At 35.2% G+C, this 21,741-nt stretch overlaps 1 protein-coding gene across 9 annotated transcripts in view; it reads left to right on the top strand.

Moving 5' to 3' along the window:
* The window catches only part of NRCAM (neuronal cell adhesion molecule), a 319,224-nt gene that overhangs the window by 276,404 nt on the left and 21,079 nt on the right, over window positions 1-21,741 (top strand). For 5 of the 9 annotated variants that reach the window (XM_069107011.1, XM_069107012.1, XM_069107014.1 and 2 more), the window contains 11 exons: window positions 2,585-2,782; window positions 2,879-2,949; window positions 4,804-5,029; window positions 5,697-5,812; window positions 8,084-8,288; window positions 11,313-11,435; window positions 12,097-12,273; window positions 13,616-13,651; window positions 18,586-18,651; window positions 19,132-19,257; window positions 21,393-21,545. In XM_069107011.1, the coding sequence (XP_068963112.1) occupies window positions 2,585-2,782; window positions 2,879-2,949; window positions 4,804-5,029; window positions 5,697-5,812; window positions 8,084-8,288; window positions 11,313-11,435; window positions 12,097-12,273; window positions 13,616-13,651; window positions 18,586-18,651; window positions 19,132-19,257; window positions 21,393-21,545 (1,497 nt within the window). Of the gene's footprint in view, window positions 1-2,584; window positions 2,783-2,878; window positions 2,950-4,803; window positions 5,030-5,696; window positions 5,813-8,083; window positions 8,289-11,312; window positions 11,436-12,096; window positions 12,283-13,615; window positions 13,652-18,585; window positions 18,652-19,131; window positions 19,258-21,392; window positions 21,546-21,741 lie in introns of all 9 variants that reach the window. The other 4 variants (XM_069107018.1, XM_069107016.1, XM_069107015.1 and 1 more) reach the window with 3 other exon arrangements.

The following is a 21,741-nucleotide window of genomic DNA, read 5'->3' as shown; positions in this document are numbered from 1 at the left end:
GATGCTGAAGGGGAATGTATTTATTTATGAGGCATATGCCAAAATGCAGTAATGTTTCTTTTTCTATGTGCTATTTTACCCCAGTCCATTGTCATTTGAACTATTTTAATGAATTTTATTAGAGTAAAATTCAGTTGCTAATTTAATAGCATAAAGATAGCAATGGAAATATTAAAGCACACTAGTTGATGCCTTTTAAATGTTAGTGAAAGAAGCATCTATGGATTAGTGAAATCTTTAGATATACTATATATAACATTTCTATACTGAAAGGACCCGAACTTTATCACTGTGGACTCTACTCTGATATAATTCACGGCCCTTCAGCACCTTAATCAGATAATCTTCACAAGTTACTGTGGTCAGAACATTTTGTTACCCAGTTGCCAAACTTCTGGTGGTAAGTTTCTCTGGACTTGGGCTAATGCTCAGATGCCTGGCATGAAGAATGGTGCTTTGTCTATAATGCTAGGCACTCTTTAAAGTCATAGTTATGTAGACTAGAGTAACTGGTTCCAGTCCACTGGAAATATGCAATGCAAATTCAAATAACATGGCCATATTATGGCAGTCCTTATTCATGTTAATCAGGACCTGACTCTCTTTGAAAGTTTCCCAGGTTGGTGAACTACTAAAGTTGGCATTCTGTGGGTAAAGCCTTTAAGAACCCAAGGTTTTTCCACATTGCAAAAAGCCATTAGAGCAGAACTTTTATGGAGGGATATATGTGTGTGCAAAAAAACCTAATATAGACTAGGGGAGTGTTGCTTCTTACCCTGGCAGTTGAGTTCTCTCCAAGTGAGAGAGAGAATCTCCTTGCTCTATGTACAACAAAAGGAAGTGTGGCCAAGTGGGTAACGACCAACCTTGTAGTCAAGAGGACCTAGGTTCAAGTCCTTCCTCTAACACTACCTGAGTGACCCTGGAGCAAGTCACTTAAACTCTCAATGTGCCAGGCAACTCTCTAAGTCTTTAAGTTATAGGAGGTTGCCAGCATTTGTTGGTTGGTAGAGGAAGTTTGCATTCTAGGAGTTCCCCATATTGGTGAAATCACAGATCCAGACCCCCCCCCCAAAAAAAAAGAACAAAGAAAAAAACATACACAAATTGTAGGATGTATTCTGAGTAGCTTATTCTTTCTTGTCTTTGTATCATAGTAACAATAAAACAAGAAGGCTTTAACATACAGCAAACAGATAATGAGAATGACTGGCTGAAGAAGTGCAGAGATCACTGGGCTTAGGAGGGCTGGCTTCTGTCATCAACCCTGCTGTCAATCAATGGCTGGTGACCCAGTGCAAATCAAGTCATTTCACATCTTGGAGTCTCCATTTCTTCATGAATAAAATTCAAGGGTGCTTCCAGCTCTGAAGTCAATCATTCTATAACCCTATAGGTTCTATATGCCTTAATTAAATGAATAGTATATACAGACAACTGCACTAGGTACTGAGGCAGAGGCATTATTTAAATAAGACTAAGACCCTTTCCTTGTAGAAATTAGTCTAGTACAGGGATCGGCAACCTGCAACATCAAGGTCATATGTGGCCCACTAGGTCCTCAAGGCCCACATGTGGCCTCAAGGCCACAAGTTCCACACCCCTGAATCTAGTAAATTGTCTGAAGAGCCTTTCAGATCTAAAATTATTTAATTCTGTGATTAGGATTTTTAAAAGGACAATAGAGGAGTATAATGGAATTTTTTAGTTTTGGCTTAAACAAACCAGGAGATGAAATAATGGCTAGAGAGAGAAAGATAAGCAGCTCAGAGCAAGGGGACTACTGAACATTTCTCTCTCTTTTTCTCTTTCTTCCTCCCTTCTTTCTTCCCCTCTTCTTCCTTTCTCCTCTTCCTTCCCTTTCCCCCTCCCCATTCAAAGCTATGTAGATTTGTCCTGCAGGTTTCTCCCCACCCAAATGCAAGATAACTCTTGTCTAGGAGAACAACCCAAAAATATAATCTCAAGATTATATTTTTATAATTATAAACTAATATGTAATTTATAAACTATCATTCAAAAGGTACTTGCCCTTTGGAATCTTTAGCAATGACCCCCGAGGGTGGGACAAGACAGCCTTAAGGCAGAATATTTATTACCTATTTTTCTAGGAGTATACACATACTTCTAAACCAGAGTAACACACACACACACACACACACACACACACACACACACACACACACACACACACACACACCCGCGTGCGTGCACATGAACACAATTTAATATTTTCTAGAGATTTCCAGATTAACTCCATACCTTTTTTTAATTTGCTACACCTCATACATCAGAAAGACTGGGACCTCTAAATATTGATAATAATGGCTGCAGTATGAAGTACTAGCTATTTAAATGAGATTTTTCTTCAAAGTTAGGTCATTCACATTACCAGACAGATCAAATTATAAAACTTGTGTAAAGCACTTTGTAAGCCATAAAACCTTATTAAAACATCAGCTATCATTAACATTATTAGAACAGCCCATTCACTTCTTCATCAAAAGCCATCCCTGGCAACCAGGTCTCTTTTGAGAGCAAAATTCCCTGGGGACTTTATGGTTTGTTTTTTTGTTTTTGCTAGATTTCATCATTGAATACGAAGATGCCTTACATGAGCCAGGCATATGGCATCACCAGACTGATGTTCCTGGAACACAGACAACAGCAGAGTTGAAACTTTCTCCCTACATAAAATACGCTTTCCGTGTAATTGCTGTCAACAGTATTGGTAGAAGTCTGCCCAGTGAAGCGTCAGAATATTATATGACTAAAGCAGCAGGTAAATTAATAATTCTGTTTTTAAAAGAAGTTTGCCTGTTCAAAAGCCAAAAGTCCAGAATGAGGGCTTCCTCACATGTTACTATTTAACTTCTAGAACCAGAAGAGAATCCTACTGCTGTTGAAGGAATAGGATCAGAGCCTGATAATTTGGTGATTACATGGCAGGTGAGCTGATTAACCTAATAGCTTCATTTCTAAAAATAAATTTTATTGACATATTTTGTTTTTACATCAACTAGATCTCTCATTTTACCCCTCCCCTGTCCCTCCCAGAGAGCCATCTTTTATAACAAAGAATTATTTGAAAAGAAATAAAAAGTGAAAGGGAGAAAAGTCAGCAAAACTAATCAATACATTGAAAATATCTGACAATGTATAAAATATTCCCCACCCATGGCTCCACCATCATTGCGCAGGAGCATACATTGCACAGGATAGTGTCTTCACATGAGTCTTCTTTAAGACCTTCATTTTTAAAATGTAATGAGTCATTTGCTATATTTCATGGTTATATTGCATCATTTCTGTAAATCTCAGTTTCCTCATCTTTAAACTATGTACCTCACAAAGTTATGTCAGCAAAGTACACTGTCAACTTTAATGCTGTATCAATGTAATCCCTGATGATTATATTCATCAAATGATGGATCAAACGAACAAAAAAGATATTTGACTTCTCAAAATAAAATGTAACAAGTCAATTTCCTCATCTGAAAGTGAGGGATGGACTATATCTCCAAGGCCCCTTCCAACTATAAATTCTGTGATCCCAAATCCACCTTAACCACAATCCTTTTCTAATGAAATACAGATGACACTGGTTAGTAATTGAATGAGTAATGTATCTAAAATATGTGGCTGGTGCTTCTTTGGATAGGACTCTGTGTGTCTTGGGTTAGTAGCCTTTAGGAACCAGCACCTGCACTCCAGTTGTCTTGATCTATATTTGGCTGTGGGACGCAGATGACTCTGGAGGACAGAGTGAAGCTGGTGACTTTGCGCAACCCTCCCTCACTTAAATCTAATTCATTTGCATGTCATAGAATCACCTTCCTGATGTCAAGGTCCTCTTCTAGAAGAAGGACAAACAACAACAAAACACCTGTACTGGGCAGGTAGAAAGCTGCCATTCATGGGGGAATTGATCAATTAGTATATTCAACTGTATAACCCTATTCAAAACTTTAACCCCTCTGGGTTCAGTTACTTTATTTGTTAAACTGAGGGAATTGGACTAGATCAGGGGGTTATTAACCTAGTCTGGTGACACCTGAGGACCCCTTCTCAGAATTTTATAAATGCATAAAAAAATACATAGGATTACAAAGGAAACTAACTGCAGTGAAATGCACTTAAAAAAAGGTTCCTTAAGTCCCCAGACTAAGAACCCCTGAACTAGATTACCTCTTAAGGTCTCATGCAGTTGTAGCATTCTGCATCCCCACAAGTAAATGGGGAAGAGGGTGTGTGTGTGTGTGTGTGTGTGTGTGTGTGCAAGGATTGTTATTGAAATGGAGTAATTAAGTCAGGATGCAGAATTAACTCTTCTTTCTCTATTACTCCTCTGTCATGCCACCCCTTACTCTTTTGCATGTACCTATGTACCTTAATTGTTTACTCCTCAGTGAGGGCGCATTAAGATCAGATCTCTGGTGGTCTAAGGTCCATTCATCTCGCTGTTCATTTATCTCCATCCTTTCCCAGATGCTTTCCCTATATTTATTGCATTGTGATAGTCTAACCTCTTTGAAACTGTAATCCCCAATAAACTTTGTTTTCCATCACAGAAAAGAAGACAGTTCCTTTAGAAAAATAGTTTTCTGTGTTTACTGATTTTATTTACATTTAGGAATTGAGTTGATTATAAGACTAAAGTGTTAGTGTGGTATAATTAATGTAGTCTGACTTTTTATGAGGTTTCTGAGAATTAAAACAATTTTATTTTGAGTTGTTTATTATGGTTTGATTTTTATGTTGTTATTAGTTTGTTATCTGTTTATTTGGATTTTTTCCCTGTAGCCCTTAAAAGGTTTTGATGCTAACGGACCTGGTCTTCAGTATAAAGTCAGCTGGCGCCAGAAGGATGGTGATGATGAGTGGACATCTGTTGTAGTTGCAAATGTGTCCAAGTACATTGTGTCAGGCACACCAACCTTTGTGCCATATTTGGTGAAAGTGCAAGCGCTAAATGACTTTGGATTTGCTCCAGAGCCTATGATAATCATTGGGCATTCTGGAGAGGACTGTGAGTGTCTTGTTCTTTTTTATTTATGCTCTTTTTTTAAGACTGCATCCTTGGAAGTACAGGGGTCACCCACAGGCATTATTAGTGTTGACCACTATTGAAACTTCAGCCTACTCTATTTTTCCAACCTGGGCCTGGGGGCTAACCACTTCCGTGGGGCTTGCCCTTCCAGGGCTGGACTTAGTACAGACATCTACTCAGGACCTGAGTTCTGCAGGTCAGAAACTCAACCTTTCCCAGTACTAGGGATTGCAGGTGCCTCACCGTTAATGCCATTTTTACGTTCTTCTAAAAAAATAAATGTGACTGCTACTCAAACACTCATGCAGTGTCTGCGAGCCATTAGAAGGGAGGGAGGAGGCCAACGTTTCATGGCAATACTATTTCTATGGGCAATATTTAAAAGACAATTGCTTGGGGAGCCAGAATTTTAAAATATCATTGCTCAAAAAAAGTGTCCAGAATACAAGAATAGATTTCTATTTTTTAAAAAATGTTTTGCTCTGCTAAAGCAATAACCAAATTAAGATATATGATCTTTCAGTCCCTGAAAACCTTTAGAAGTATACTATTAAAGTCCATTTCTAAGCCAAGGGTTTTATAAATAAAGCCCAGAGTAAACAGTATGATAGCATGCCTGTAACTCCTGCTCCTTTCATTCTTCCAGTACCAATGATGGCTCCCAGCAATGTACGTGTGAATGTGGTGAACAGCACTTTGGCTGAGGTACACTGGGAGCCAGTACCCCTGAAAAGTATTCGAGGACACTTGAAAGGCTATCGGGCAAGTAAAGGGAAACACTTCCCCATTGTTTCCACCGCCATCAATTTTTCTTTTCTTTTAATCAAAGGTTTGAGAAAGAAAAGGCTTGCCATACTAAGCTAGGTCCACTTCCAGTGTCAGTTATAGAATCATAAGTTTGGGGATACTCAGAATTACTGAACTTGGAATCAAGAAGACCAGTCTTCCAATGTAGTCTCAGACATTTGTAGGCTTCATTGGTCAAGTCACATAACATTTCTCAGCTTTGGTCTCCTTGTCTATAAAATGGGGAAAAGAATAGCACCATGTTCACAGAGTTGTTGTAAAGATCAAATGAGATAATATATGCAAAGAGTTTTGCAAACTTGAAAGTGCTATATAAATGTTAGTTATCAAGTATTAGGACTTGGGAAACTACATTTGATAGAGTCAATATAGAATGTTGATATACTAATGTAGAATATATAATAGAATCCATCTAGAAAATCTATGTTCAGATCTAGAAAAAGATTTAAGGATCTGATCTATCCTAGATGCTTTCATTTATGACCCAAACCTAAACAGGTGATGATCCAAGATTAGAATTTCTTAATACCATATAATAAAAGATAAAATATTCTACTTGGCCTAAAAATAATAATATATTCTGGAAATTAGGGTGCTGTTATGTATGGATTACCAACTTTCAAAGAATAGCAATATGATAAAATGTACTTAATACTAAAACTAGAGATCAAGGGAGTGGTAGATAGAGTGCCATTCTTGGAGTCAGGAAGACATAAGGTCAAGTCCCAGTTATGACACTGAGCTAGGAAGCCTGTGGGCAGGCTATGTGACCATCTCAACCTCTCAGCAACCCAGGCAACTCTCTAGAGCTATAAGTTATGGAAAAGTTGCCAATAAGCTTTAGTAGAAATGCTCCACACCTGGTGAAATCACAAAGCAGGACAAATGCTACAATATGATTTGGCCTTTCTTTGATAATTCAGATGACCCTTGAAGACCTCAGAGTGCCTCAGGATCTTTCTTATGAACAATGGTCATTGTTGCACTTACAAAGCATAGGAGTGTTGATTAATGAAGATTTAAGGGTGATAAAATGTCTAGTGATCGTTTTAACTCTACTAAACTTTCTGGCTTGTTCATTCTGACTCCAGGAAATTAATATTTTAACTGTTATCATGCTCATTTTATTAAAAATTAAACATGGTAAAATGGCATACACACAAGCAATGATTTATCCTTGGCACAGCCTAGTTATACCATAGGAATGTTGGAGAAAATCACAAGTAATAGTATGTTATGCTGGATAGCATCCAAAGACAAGTGGAATTTTTCTGAATTATATCATTTCCCATAATACATTTTCCACATTGCATCCTAGAATTAAATATAACCTGTACTCAATAAATGATTGTTGATTAATTGATTTAATGATAACTAATAGTTCTGGAATGATTATGAAAAAAATTCTTCTTTCCTTTTTTGCTATTATATTAAAGCCATAATCATTATTTGATTCTCCCAAACATAAAATTACTGGCTAGTTAAAATTTACTGTATCATCATATTACCTTTTCTATGATTACTAAATCCTTCTTTACCAATAATTTTGAGCTTAGTTATTATCTATTTCCTGGATGTACCCAAGCTGAGTATTGCTTTCATGTCTGCTTAATAAAATGTTTTTGTTCTGTCATTTTCAGTAGTGTCAGATACTTTGTGACACCATTTGGGGTTTTCTTAGCAAAGATACTGGAATGGTTTGCCATTTCCTTCTCCAGTTCATTTTACAAATGAGGAAACTAAGGCAAACAAGGTTATGTGACTTCCCTAGAGTCACACATCTAATGAGTGCCTGAAGCTGGATTTGAACTCAGGAAGATGAGTCTTTTGACTCAAGGCCTGGCACTCTATCCACTGTGCCATCTATCTTCCCTCCCTTAAAAAAAAAAACTAGGTATACCATTATATTATTCATAGCCAATTTAATTTTCCCAGTGACCTCTGGGCTTCATATTACTTTTACTCATGGATCCAGGAAGACATGAGTTCAAAACCTATCTTAGACAATTATTAGATTGTGACCCCAGGCAAGTCACTTAACCACTCAGACTGTTTCCTCATCTGCAAAATGAGGAAGTTGGATAACATGACCTTTAAAGCCTCATGTAGCTATAAATCCAGGAGGCAGGAATTTTACTGAAAGAATATAAATTTACTATGTTTGTTTAACCCCAAACCCCTTCTGTGTTCTCTCCTTCATATGTTGCTGATTTTCTCTCCATTTAGATTTACTACTGGAAAGTGAAAAATTCATCTAAGAGACACAGGCGTCATGTTGAGAAAAAAATCCTCACCTTCAATGGCAACAAGACTCATGGCATGTTGCCAGGCCTGGAGCCTTTTAGCCATTACACACTGAATGTTCGAGTTGTTAATGGGAAAGGGGAGGGGCCTGCCAGTGTTGACCAAGTATTCAGTACTCCAGAAGGAGGTATGAGATTACAGACTAGAAAGAATGAGAACTTTGTTAGCCATTGAGTCACCTTGGAAAATTCGATATGACAGAATAGTCTCTATTTTAGAAGCCAATATTTGATTTTCCTACTTGGGTGCATACCAAAGCCCAACAAACAGAGATATCAAAGCACTCTGTGGGCAGAGCAGGCAATCACCCACCTGAGTGAAGTCAATGTCTACTTCTCCATTCATCCCTCTCTGTACTAGGTATTATGCATCAGACCGCAGTAAGGAACCTGTGTCATCCACAGTGTGTTAGCACTGACCATTAGGAGAGAATAATCTGTTACTACATAAGACCTAGATCCCACATTCTCTGAGAGAAAAGGGCTCCCTAGAATACACAGTCCTGTCCTGCTTGTTTTTCTTTAGCTTTTATTAGGTATAGAAGGAACATCTTTTTTTCCCCATTTACTCCCAGCTAGAGACATTACGAGGTCAGATTAGCTGTTTACAAGTTTTGCAAAGATAAAGCACACTTCAACAAAGAAACTCAAATGAAACAAATAAGCCAAGTAAGACACTCAGAGGTTCCATGGAAGGCTAACGCATGTCAGTATTTCTCTCAGGCCCTAAATCGTCCATTCCTTCTCTATCTGTTCCTTTTTTAGTGCTCCCCTTTTCTCCTTTTCACCATATTAAATAACTTTTAGGGGAGAACTTGTGTTCTATTTAAACTAATAGCAATTTCCATTTAATGGTTTAGAGGAAGTATTTCACCAAGGGGGGTGGGATTTTTTTTTACTCTTATTCAGGTGCCACTTTCAATTTGCCATAGAGAGTGACATCTGAAGACTAGAAAAAGTTAGGCCAATGTGTAGGTATGGCCTTAATGACTTTAAAAGTGACTGTTAAAAATGAAAAAAAAAATAAACCAAGATGTTTTAGAATAGTACCTGATAAAACCATACTAAATTTATTTTCAATAGCATAAATACAAATATGACCAACATTTATCAAACACCTCCCATTTGTAGAGCACCATGCTAAACTCTGGGGTGTTATAAAATTTAGATAAGACATATTCCCTGACCTCCAGGATCTTATAGTCTAAGAGGCAGATGAGACACCAACATAGACAACTATAATCAGAACTATACTAGTAAAGGTTTAACAACTGGCTCTCAGTAGGAAAATATGCTTGATAAAGTTTTAAGTTTAATTTATATTATTAAGATTTTTTCTAATAATGTCTTCAGTGATTAGTCATCAAAAAATAAATCAAACTCTGACTTGTAGCCTTTGCCAATTTCCAAGGTGAATATACTCAAACTGAAAATTTAACAATCAGCTCCTGAGAGCCTATATGAGCTGGCTTCAACACAATATTACATTATAGGGGCATGAGAGAATCACAATACAATGTGCCTGTATTAGGTCTGATAAGAGAATTCATTATCCATGATTTCCTAGAAGAGATGGTATTTTAATTGGGCTTTTAAGGCTATGTAGGAGTTTTATAGGTGAAAATGAGGTGGGAGGACATTTCAGGCAACCAACAAGCATTTGTTAAATCCTACTATGTTCCAGGTGCTAGTAATACAAAGGTAGAAATGAAACAGTCCCTGTCTTTAATCAGAGAGACACATACATACATAAGCATATATACAAATTATTTACAAAATAAATTCAAGGTCATTTTAAGTGGGAAGGTCCTAGGAGTTGGAAGAGTCAGGAAAAGCTTCATGTAAAAGGTAGGGTATGAGTTAAGTCTTGAAGGAAACAAGGGTTTCTAAGAGACAAAGTGAGGAAGGAGTTGCATTCCATGCATGGAAATGCAAAGACGAATGGGAAAAAAGGGAGCAGGAAATAAGATGTCGTGTAGGGAACAGCAAGAGCCAGACTGGGTAGACCATAGAGTATAGGAAGAAGAGTAATATATGGATACATAAGGAACAATTTGAGCAAAGATTTGAGTGTATGAGAGCATGTTTTGGGAAAGAATGGTCCAATTCATCTGGAGTATAGATAGACTATAAGAGTAGGTGATACCAATGCCAGACAAAATTTAAACTTTACTAGTTGGGCCATACGTAGTCATGGAAGATTTTTGAGCAGAGGAGTGATATGATCAGATCCTTAGTATCTTAGGAAGATTAGATTTTAGGAAGATTATTCTGGCCACTTTATAAAGAAAGGATGGGATGGAGCAGAGAACAGGTTAGATGTTAAAGACAACTGCCATAGTCTCAGGCAGTGGTTCTCAAAAGTGTGGTCCATGAACCCCTTAAGGTCCCTGAGCTTTCAAAGAATCACCAAAGTCAAAACTATTTTTGTAATAATACCTAGATGTAATTTGCCTATTAAAATACTCCTCTGTTTTCCAAGTACATATCATCTGAAGCCCAATTTTCTTCATATATTTCAGTCAAAATAATATATCTCAATAGGCTGAATGTTAAAACAGAAACAAGGATTCAGCTATCTTCTATTAAGCCAGATATTAAGGAGAATTGCAAAAAAATATTTAAATCAGCGCCACTATTCTCACTTAATCTTTTGTTTTGGAAAATAAGATTTTATAAAATAAGTTATTTATGTTAACATGTCGTGGACTTACTGTTATTTTAAGTGAATCTAATAATGTTTTAAGGTATCTATTTTAATTTCTAACATGGTAAATATCAATAGATATAACCAACATAAACAAAAGTGTTTGGAGGTCTGAATCATTTTTAAGAGTATAAGGGGTCTTGAGACCAAAAAGTTTAAGAACTGATGGTCTAGGGGGTTGGCAATGAGAACCTAAATCACGATAGTGGCAATGAGAATAAAGAGAAGATAGATTTAAAAGATGCTGTCAAAATAGAAATGACTAGAACTGGAAACTTATTGGGCACAATGATAACCCTTGGCAATAAATAACTATCAAGCAAAACAACTGACTAGAGGCTTTAAAATTAGAAGTATTGTGTACTGTTGTGTAATATGCTATTTCCAGTATAATATGCAATATTTGAGGAGATTATTTGTACTTACCCTGTTTTCTCATTACAAGTTCCCAGTGCTCCTCTTTTTCTGAAGATTGTTAATCCAACCCTTGATTCATTAACTCTGGAATGGGATCCGCCAAGTCATCCAAATGGTATTTTGACAGCATATACCCTGAAGTTTCAGCCAAGTAAGTTACTGGGGGCAGTGGAAAATCGAGGAAAAGGGGGAAGAAAAGCCCTTTTCACTCCTTAGCTGATTGCCATTTATTTTTATATTTAATATTAATGTTTATTTTTTACAGTTTGTATGATATAATTGTCAAAGTATACTCTCAACATTTCTATTTGAAGGGAAAGATTGTGTACACTATAAAACAACAGATTTACACTATGTAATTTTCCACCATTGGTCAAAACTTAAGAAAAATTAGCATGTCATTATTAGCTAAGTCAAATAGAGTATAACTGTGATATCAGCAAGAATAGCAACTTTGTACCCAATTGATATGTTGCCTCTGAGTTAACATGTATGGGTTAATATTACATATAACTGTAATTTGAAGACAGAGTCAGGAAATCATATTGTGGCCCTAACTATTGGATCTTCCACAATTCTTCATAAGGGATTTCTCAAACCACCCCCACCTCTCCCTTTTTTCTTCTTATTACATGCCTCATGGCAAACATCCAAAAAGCTCAGTATAATATTAGCCCCTTGAAGCAAAGAATGAACAGGATAGAAATAATGTAGCGTTGAGCCTTTGGTTGGCTATCTACAGTAATGCTGATTTTGTTCCTAATATGAAATGATATCAGCTAATTGTGAGTGTGTTTGTTTTCCCATGACAGTTAACAGCACACATGAATTGGGCCCTTTGGTAGATCTAAAAATTGCAGCCAACATGACAAGCCTGGTTTTAAGAAACTTAAGTTACAGCACACGCTACAAGTTTTATTTCTATGCACAAACCTCAGCAGGATCTGGAAGTCAAATAACTGAGGAAGCTGTGACAACTGTGGATGAAGGTAAGATGGGTATGTATTAAAGGAAGTCTTCCTTTCTGTTCCAAAAAGTCAGTGTGTTTGCCTTTTAATAAAGCTAAACTTTTTCTCTCTTTTTAAGGAACATCCTTGTATATGTCATGGAAAGGTTTTTAGTGGCTCTTCATTATTTTACATATTTTAAAACCAAACCTAGTGCAAGTTTAGCATGAAAATTTGAAAGCTTAGATTACAGTATGAGGGGGAAAAATAAAAGGTTTCTCCAGGTGGTTGAATTTTCTTTCTTTTTCTACCTTCCTTCCTTCCTTCCTTTCCTTCATTTTTTTCCCTTCATTCCTTCTTTTCTCCTTCCCTCTCTCCTTCTGCCCTCTCTCTCTGTCCTTCTCTTTCCCTGCCTCTCTCTTCTTCTTTCTCTCTCCTTCTCTCCTCCCTCCTTATCTCTATCTCTCTGTATGTCTCTTTCCCCCTCTCTTCTTTGTAACAAGACAGTATAGTTCATGACTTGTGGGTTTCACTATGTATGTGACAAGTCACAACTTCTCTGGGCTCGTTTTCTCATCTGTAAAATTAAGAAACTTGACCAGGTGATCACTAAAATTTCCTTTCCCTCTTAATCCAGTCATTTTAAAGGTTAATTAAATAGCCCATGATTTTTCTATGGTATGGACAAGGTCCTTAAATTCACTACTCGGACTAAGATGAAGAAGCAAAATATTTCATTAAGTGATCAGGAGCAATAAGCAAGACTTTAATGGAGCCATTTTAGGCTTTATTACCCTTTGGAATTTTTTTGATTATTTGAATGATTAATACTTGGGAGGATTTTATTAAAATGATGATGACACTATCAAATGCATTACATGTTTGCGAATCTCTCATTTTTAAAGCTTTTTAGGGGTGGCTAGGTGGCGCAGTGAATAGAGCACCGGCCCTGGAGTCAGGAGGACCTGGGTTCTGATCCGGCCTCAGACACTTAACACAAATCTAGCCATGTGACCTTGGGCAAGTCACTTAACCCCAATTGTCCTCCAAAAAAGCTTTTTAGAAGTTACTCAATTATTCTTGAGGACTTTTCTTAAATATGATAATATCTTCTCTAAAAAAAGTTGTTTGAAATATTCTCAGCCTGCATTAGTGTTAATCATTAGCACAAAGCACAAATAATATAAGCTTAAATAATGTGTGGTTAGTAACTTTGTATTTGCTTCTTGGTACATTTGGAACAACAGAAAATCTTAGGTATTGCATTTCATTTATACTTACATGAATTGGCATTTTAATAAGTACTTTTTTCTAATCTCTCAGCATGCATTTCCATCTTGTAACTAACCACATAGTGTCCTATTTTTGTTTTCTTTCATTAAAGCTGGTGTTCACCCACCTGCTGTGGGCGCAGACAAAGGTAAAATAAATCACCTGCATGACTTTGTAAATGTAAATATAAAAACTTGCAATGTTATGCATGGGAAATTTCAGCATGGATATGGAGAGACTTATCATAGGGCATGCTTTGAATACTTAAAAGAGGAAAATAAAATAAAAAGTAAATCTAGAAAATGCCTAATAAAGGAGGAACTCAGTACAGTGTATCTCCCTTGATTTAAGTTCTGTTCTCATGTGTGTAAAATCCATGAATTCACCAAGAAAAATTCCTTTCTTAAGAAAGGTTAGATAGAAAAAAAAAAAGAAATGTTAGTTAGAAAACTCATCTTAGTCCACTTTGATAGGATTATGGTCAAATTGGATAAGCCCAATATTTGTACCTAATCTTTTTCCCCGTCTTCCCTGAATAGGTAGGTTCCTGTCATATTCCTTCTACAAACCCTTTAAGGATCCTGATCTTAGGGAGTTTTTTTTTGTACAGAACGTCAACGAATAATGATTTCATTGATGATAACCCTAAGTTACAAAAATGATAAATCATTAATCAACCAATAGCTGTTCTATATGGAATACTCATACTTATTATTTAGATAGTATTTATCTGTGAGGAGTTACTAGTATTAGAGGTTCCTTGCATTGTAAAATACAGAACAGGTTTTGAGGATTGAATGAGATCATGAGATCTACTTTTAAAAATAATCTTGGTAGTGTATTATATTTATGTTTCCTCATTCTGGATAAAAATTTAAAATATATGTAGCATTTTAAATTACATTACAATTGCTTAATTAGACTGTAGTTTTGACAGATAGTGCAAACAAATTTCAATTAAATTCTTTTAGTGCATTAATGTTAACTTAATTCCCTGCTGAACTAGCAAAAAAAAAAATGGACCAATAAGAATATTATCTCATTCCCTATTCCTATTCTGTTACCTTTCCATGAGAATTTTATACAGGCATCTTTGGCCTTGTAGAACTTATACATTGTAGCAACATTTGCTGTAAAATGTTTTTAAGTTAATGCTATTTTAGTGATGATTTTTCATCATAGTTTTGGATATACATTCTACTGGGAGAAAAAAGTTAGACCTTAATCCCATTTAGTGCTTCCAATCTTTTAAAAATGACTTTGAAATAGGAATTTATTTGCTTGTATAAACAAATTGTCTGAAAATAGCTTTATGATATATTTTTAACAAGGCATGAAGTGAAAAACTACATTATACTCTATAAAATGTATCCCTAAGTATCTTAAAGAAATGAGTATATTTGACATAAATATAAGTATTATGGATTGGTTATCTCTGATTTTACCACAGTGTACCTGTGTACTATGAGCTGAATCACAGATTATGGGAAATAGATTTGGTTATCAAAAAGACCCTTTCCATTTCTCCTAAATCTAGCTCCTATAATGACTGTGGGGGGCAGAGGGAAGCCTTCAATAGTTTCATGTAATCTGTTGACCTCGATCTCACCTGGGGACTTCAATGTACATATGAATTACTTCTTCTGTGACTTCATTACCTCTCTATCAGATTGACATTTCCCTTTTTTGCAAGTTTTATTCTGAAAAGTGTTCCACATCCTGTGTTTTCTTTGATGTATTGGATCCAGCATAGATTTATAACTAATTCTTGCCAAAATGTGATGATGCATTCTGCATAAGTGAAAATGCCTTGGAAAGGCCTATTTCCGGAGAACAAGAATAGATTAGTGGTACAGGCTGGCTATTGTGGCTATAGTGTCTAGCCCTCTTCTAACCCAGGCATGACCCAGCACAGTCAATTCAGTAAATTTAGAAAATGATTCCCAAATGAGTTTTTGCTCATAGTTTCTCATCCTTTAATAGAACTTAAAATCCAGACTCTTCTAAATAAAAGGTCCTTCCCAAGTATGATACAATTTGGGAAGTAAAAGAGATAGAAATATTATGTTAATAATTGAAATTTTTTGGTCTGAATAATCATATCCATATGTTAGTAAGATGTATACATAGAAAATTAACATGGTTGAAAAAGGTATGTGTATCACAACATCTGATCTTGATGAACAAAGTGTGGTTGTGCTTCAGTGAAAATGACTATTTCATAATCTTAGATGAAATATTCCATTAACTTAAAAGAACTGTGTTAAAAATGGCTACAATTAAGAATCTAAAGCAAAGATTCTGAACTTTTTGTACAAAAATAATTTATTTCATCATAAATACTTATATTTAGTTATGGCAGTCTAATGAATTCTTTCTATCCCTTCTCAGAATAATGCATAGATGCATAAAATAAAAGGCATAGGATTACAAAGGAAACCAATTACATAGAATATATAGAAAAACAATTATCAAAATAATTTTTTTTAAAGTTTGTGGATCTCAAGTTATGAACCTCTTATCTAAAGGAAATAAGTTGCTGTGGTTTGGAATACCTGGTAAGTAAAAATGATAAGAGATAGAGATAGCAATTATTAGTTTAATGATAATGTAAAAGTTAAAAAAAATGGTTAGCAATAAGTTCTGAGTAACTCGATTTGGCTAGTTACTAAATTAAATTGACAAAAGCTGATTATGGAGTTTATAGAAATAAGCAGAAGATGTAGCACCTGGAAATTAATTTAGACACCAATATTAAAATTAAATTTCATTTTATTTCATTAATAATTTTTTTAACTTCTACTCTGTGTACTCAGCACTATATTAGCCATTAGGGATTTAGAGACAAAAAAAGGATAGCCTGTACCCTCAAGGAGTTTATCTTACTGATAGGAAATGGCATTAATGCAGATAAGTAAGATATGTAGATATAGCTCTGTGTGTGTATATATATATAATGTATATATGGAAAGGAAATACAAATGCTAAATTTATATCATGTTCTTTAGTCCAGTGACACTAGCCTTCTTAATTATTCATCAAACAATCTTTTGACTGTGGAAATTTTCACCATTTCTCCCTCCTGCCTGGAATGCTGCTCCCTCCTCATCTCTGCCTCCTGGCTTCCTTGGTCCTAGATAAAATCCCACCTTCTACAGGAAAACTTCCCCAACCTCTCTTAATTCTAATGCCTTCCTCTGTGGATTATTTTCTATCTATCTTGTGTATAATTTGTTTGAATATAGTTACTTGCATGTTGTCTCTGCCCCTTAGGCTTCTAGCTCCTTGAGTACAGGAATTATCTTTTTTTATATCCCTGGTGCTTAGCACAGTGCCTAGCACATAATAGGTAAATAATAAATGCTTATTGACTGACTGACACTATATATTATATTAAATATAAACAATTCTCTGATTTTTTTTGCAAAAGAGCGATAATTAAGCATTTCTCATATAACTGATAATTAAACTTTATTATATAGTGACTTTAATTACATAACAGTCTTCTGTTATTCTTTTATTCAAATTTTTTTCTTCAAGGATGAGCTCTATTTCTACCTCTATAGTGAGCGATCCATGTTTCCTGAACCATAAGTCAAAAGACCTTTCTTTAACTTCTTCCTATGTCTTAGCTTGCTGAACAGAGAGTTCATTCATTCATTTTCACTTATTCATTTAATCAATCAACCTAAGGGTATAACTTTTACTTTCTGATTTAAAAGAGAAGAAGAAATAAATAATCAGGGGAAACTCTAGTAAAGTGTTTTTCTGCAAAAGATCTAGCTCCCTTATATGCAGTCTCTAATTTACACTGATATAATATGTATTGGTGTTTTACAGTTTTCAACTTTGATTTCCAAAATGTCTTAATGAAAATTGAGTTTTCACATACGTAATTATAGAAGGCTCATTTCATTTTTGGTATAAATAAATTAATCCAGGGCAATGAAATTTCTTTCCCTAGCCAGTGGTACTTTTTACCTTCATCCCCAAAGCATTTGAGCAAAGTAATGAATTAGAACTTCTTCTGATTATGAATTTGTTAATCTATTTGGTAAGGGCTTTCCACAGGTGTGTGAAAATTGTGCATATTTAGCTCATTTAATTCACTTTTCATGTTGCTTTAGAATTTACAAGAACTTGAATATCTAAAAAAATTCGTAGAAAATTTAAGAAAACATCCATAAAATAAAAGAACATTAGCATAATAAAATAAATTTTATTATAAAAAATAAAATAACAAAGCCATTTTGAGCTACTTGACTGGATTCATTTTGTCTAGTTCTTAGCAGCTCACTGAGTCTGCCCCTTTTTGGAAGTTAGGTAGCGACGGCTAGCATAGTTAATGAATTTTCATATTCTTTTCTACTAGTAATATCTTTTGGGTTTGCAATAGGGGCAGTTTAGGAAGATGCAAGTGAATTAGCTTCAGGGAAGGAGTCTTTACCTTGTCAGCAATATGCATCATCTTTGGGTAAATTAAATATTCAAGAAGATTGGGCTTGAAAGGATCTTTGGAACATTTATCCTTGCTGGCAGGAAGGGTCAATTGGTCTGCGTTTTCTACTTCAACAGAGACTTTTAGCTTCTATCTGGCTTTTCTGCAATGATGCAGTATATTTCTGAATTTAATTCCAAGGTTTGAATTAATACATTGCTACTATATAATTTACTCTCATGGAGGAAGCTTTCTCAGCATAAAAAGATCATGGCTGGTTAGCCTAAAAAGATAATGTCAGTGCCTCTTTTTTTTATTATTTTTTAATAAACTTTGAGTCAAAATCTGCTGAATCCCTTTGGTACAGGCTGCCAAGGTTGAGATAATTGTCATCTTAAAGTTAACTTCCAGGTTTTGTTGTAGTTGATTTAGTAAGGCCTTTGGTTTCCAGAGTCATTTATATTTTCTGTGACTTCATGTTTTATGAATGAAGCATAAAAATGCTTATGAAAAAAAAAACTGCATGGATTTTAAATGTGCATGTATAATCAGAAAACCTTGACAGGTAAGGTTGTTTTGTTGTCAGTAGTGTGCCTTGTGAACAATTTTTTACTCTTTCTTCTTTCTTATTTCCTCTGCTAAAGGATATTCAGAAATCCATTTTGCAACTTCTCCTGCTATGCATACTAGCCGTCCAACATTCTATAAGGGTACCGTGAGCTTCTTTCTCATTACAAATATGGTAGGGATAGCTACAAAAGCACATTTTCTTATGAGGCTTGCATTAAGGGATTGAAGTAAACTCCAGGAAAAGTTGCATTATACTGAATCAGTCTATATTCAGTAAATGAATAGTTTGACATTTCCTACAACTGAAAATCTGGAGATGGCAATTTGCATTATTCAGGATCTTTATGGCAGAATTCATGGACTGAGTTCTATGTTTTGCTATGATAGTGCAGGAGATTTAATTGTTAATTTATTTATTAATGTTGTAATTTTTCCTTCAGTACGGTCTTCTATGATTTTATTTTTATTTTTCAATGGACTAGGAAAGAACCTTACATTTCAACGCCATATTCCAAATTTAACTATATTTTAGAAGTTTCAAAAAATGGAACCTTGTTTTATGCATGTATATTTGGAGCAGCAATTTAATATTTTGCTTGTGTTTTCTGTCATGTATTTAGTTCGACCAGTTAATCCAAGGATCCGAAATGTTACTGCAGCTGCCGCCGAAACCTATGCCAACATCAGTTGGGAATATGAGGGACCAGATCATGTCCATTTTTATGTTGAATATGGTGTAGCAGGGAGTAAGGAACTATTTCATTCACTGATTCTGACTTCTAAAATAAATTTAAAGATATTTTAGGCATTAAATATCAAATGTCATTACAATGGTGTTTTAAAGGCCATTTTGGTTTGGAGCATCTAGAAATATTTAATTTAGGGAATGATCCAGTTACTAAATATAAGTATGTTTTGAGCCATTGGGTTACATATTTGATTTCTAAATAGAAAATCCTTTATATTCCTCTATTCTATGAAATGTAAGTGATATACTTGATCTCTATTTTGGAAGGCTCTTTACTAGCGAGGCAATGCAGTGGGTAGAGCTGGATCTGTAGTCAAGACAATCTGAGTTAGCTTCTGTCTGCCTCAATTACCTCATCCATATGGGAGTAATAATAGTACCTATCTCTCATGGTTGTCAAGATAAAATGAGATGATATTTCTAAAGCACTTTGCAAACTCTCAAATGCTAGCTATTACTACTATCATTAGAATACTAAATTTCAATATTTGGCACAAAAGTTGGATCTAAATCCCATATTCAATTCAATTCAATTCAGTATGTTTTTATTAGATGCCTACTGTTGTACAAGGCATTGTGCCACTTGGTAGAGATAGAAAATGAAAAACAACAGTCCCTGCCCTCAAGGAGCTTACATTCTAATAGGAAAGATGAGACTTGTATGTAAATAATATAAGTCATAGCTAAAATATTACAAATGCATAGGAGAGATTAGAGTATATTTTAAGAAGGGATTATTCCTAGCTGTAAGAGAAGAGAAAGGATTATGGTAAAGGAGGTGCCACTGAATACACCTTATATATTACTGAAAATCTTGTTAACAGTGCACTGGATATTAAATAAGAAAGGGTTTTTTTTTCAATTGGGCAGAATAGCAGAATCTGAACAACTTATTTGAATTCAGTTATTCCTTAATATTCCAGTTGCCAATATATAGTAAATAGAATGGGAAATTTGAAGAACTTAAAAGTTATTACTTTGATGAGCTATCCAATATATTTCTTTTATCTTGGAGGGCAATTGGGGTTAAGTGCCTTGCCCAAAGTCACACAGCTAGGTTTTGTGTTTGTTAAGTGTCTGAGGCCAGATCTGAGCCCAGGTCCTCCTGACTCTAGGGCTGGTGCTCTATTCACTGCACCACCTAGCCACCCCCATCCAATATATTTCAATGAGATTGTATTCACAAATAGGCATTTAAGAAAAAAAGTCCTTTTTCATTCTAAGCCATTTATAATGTTCTCCTAGGAAACTGGTATTTATATAGCTTTTACTTGCTGTTTAGGATATGGTAATAGATTTTTTTTAAGTAAAAAGATGGATATCTGAGAAGCAATATAGCTTAATGGCCTTAGAGTCAGGAAGAACTTGGTTCAAGTTTGACCTGATACATACAGGCTTCATATGACTCTGGGCAAGTCACTTAACCTGTGCCTCAAGCATATACTCTAACAATATAAATTACAGAGAAGTTATTGATCTGTATTGATAGAGAAAGATCCTCACCTGGAACTCTTTACCCTAGGTAAGGGCAAATTCACAGGAATTTGTTTAAAGGTAGATGTCATTTTAAGAAAATTCTGTATAGAAAACTCTCTAACTCATAAAAAAATTAAACTTGGGTCATTTATTCACTTAACAAAAACACTGGCCACAGACTTCTCTAAAATAACTAGTTCCCTAGTATGTTTAAAATATACTTCAGTTTATAAAAAAGTTCTTTTTACACATTTGTTGAACACATATAGATTACATAAAGCAAGAGATACAGAAGTAATTTCCTTGATGTTAATGAAGTATAAAATGTATCAGATATAATCTTTAAGTTCAAGCAGCTTTTTTTTCCCTTGAGGTGTTTAAACTCACTGAGAAAAACACCTGATCCATAAAACAAGGCAATCAATTTGAGCATGGCAAATGCTATTCTTGAAGTTCCATTCGATGAATTATTTGCCTTCAGCATTGGGCTTTAAACCATTGATATTTCTAAAGCAGGTAGATCTAAAAATGGCATGAACCAATATATACTGGATTTTACCACTAGCCTGTAAAAGTTTTTTTTTCTTTCTAGATACATGAAATAACTCCCACAAGTTTAAAATATTCAAATTTATTGTTTTTGAAAAATTTCCATAGGTAAAGAAGAATGGAGAAAAGAAATGGTAAATGGTTCTCAGAGCTTCTTTGGGTTAAAGGGTCTACTGCCAGGAACAGCATACAAAGTTCGAGTTGGTGCTGAGGGGGACTCGGGTTTTGTGAGTTCTGAGGATGTGTTTCATACAGGTCCAGGTGAGGTATCCATCATGTAAGGCGGGCTCATATTCACAAATCAGAAAAAGAAAGTTGTTGTTTGTCCTTCATTCTCAAAGAGGACCATGACATCAGAAAGGTGATGTCATGACTTGCCAGTGAACTGGATTTAGGTGAGACCTGGCTGGGCAAATACTTGAATAGTGAATCGATATTAGTGGAGCCTTTTTTGGTT

The sequence above is a fragment of the Petaurus breviceps genome, unplaced genomic scaffold (assembly GCF_028583685.1).
Source record: "Petaurus breviceps papuanus isolate PSGF00001 unplaced genomic scaffold, PetGlider_PUasm1.0 84, whole genome shotgun sequence".
Lineage (NCBI taxonomy): Eukaryota > Metazoa > Chordata > Mammalia > Diprotodontia > Petauridae > Petaurus > Petaurus breviceps.
This window is presented reverse-complemented; position numbering and strand designations above follow the sequence as displayed.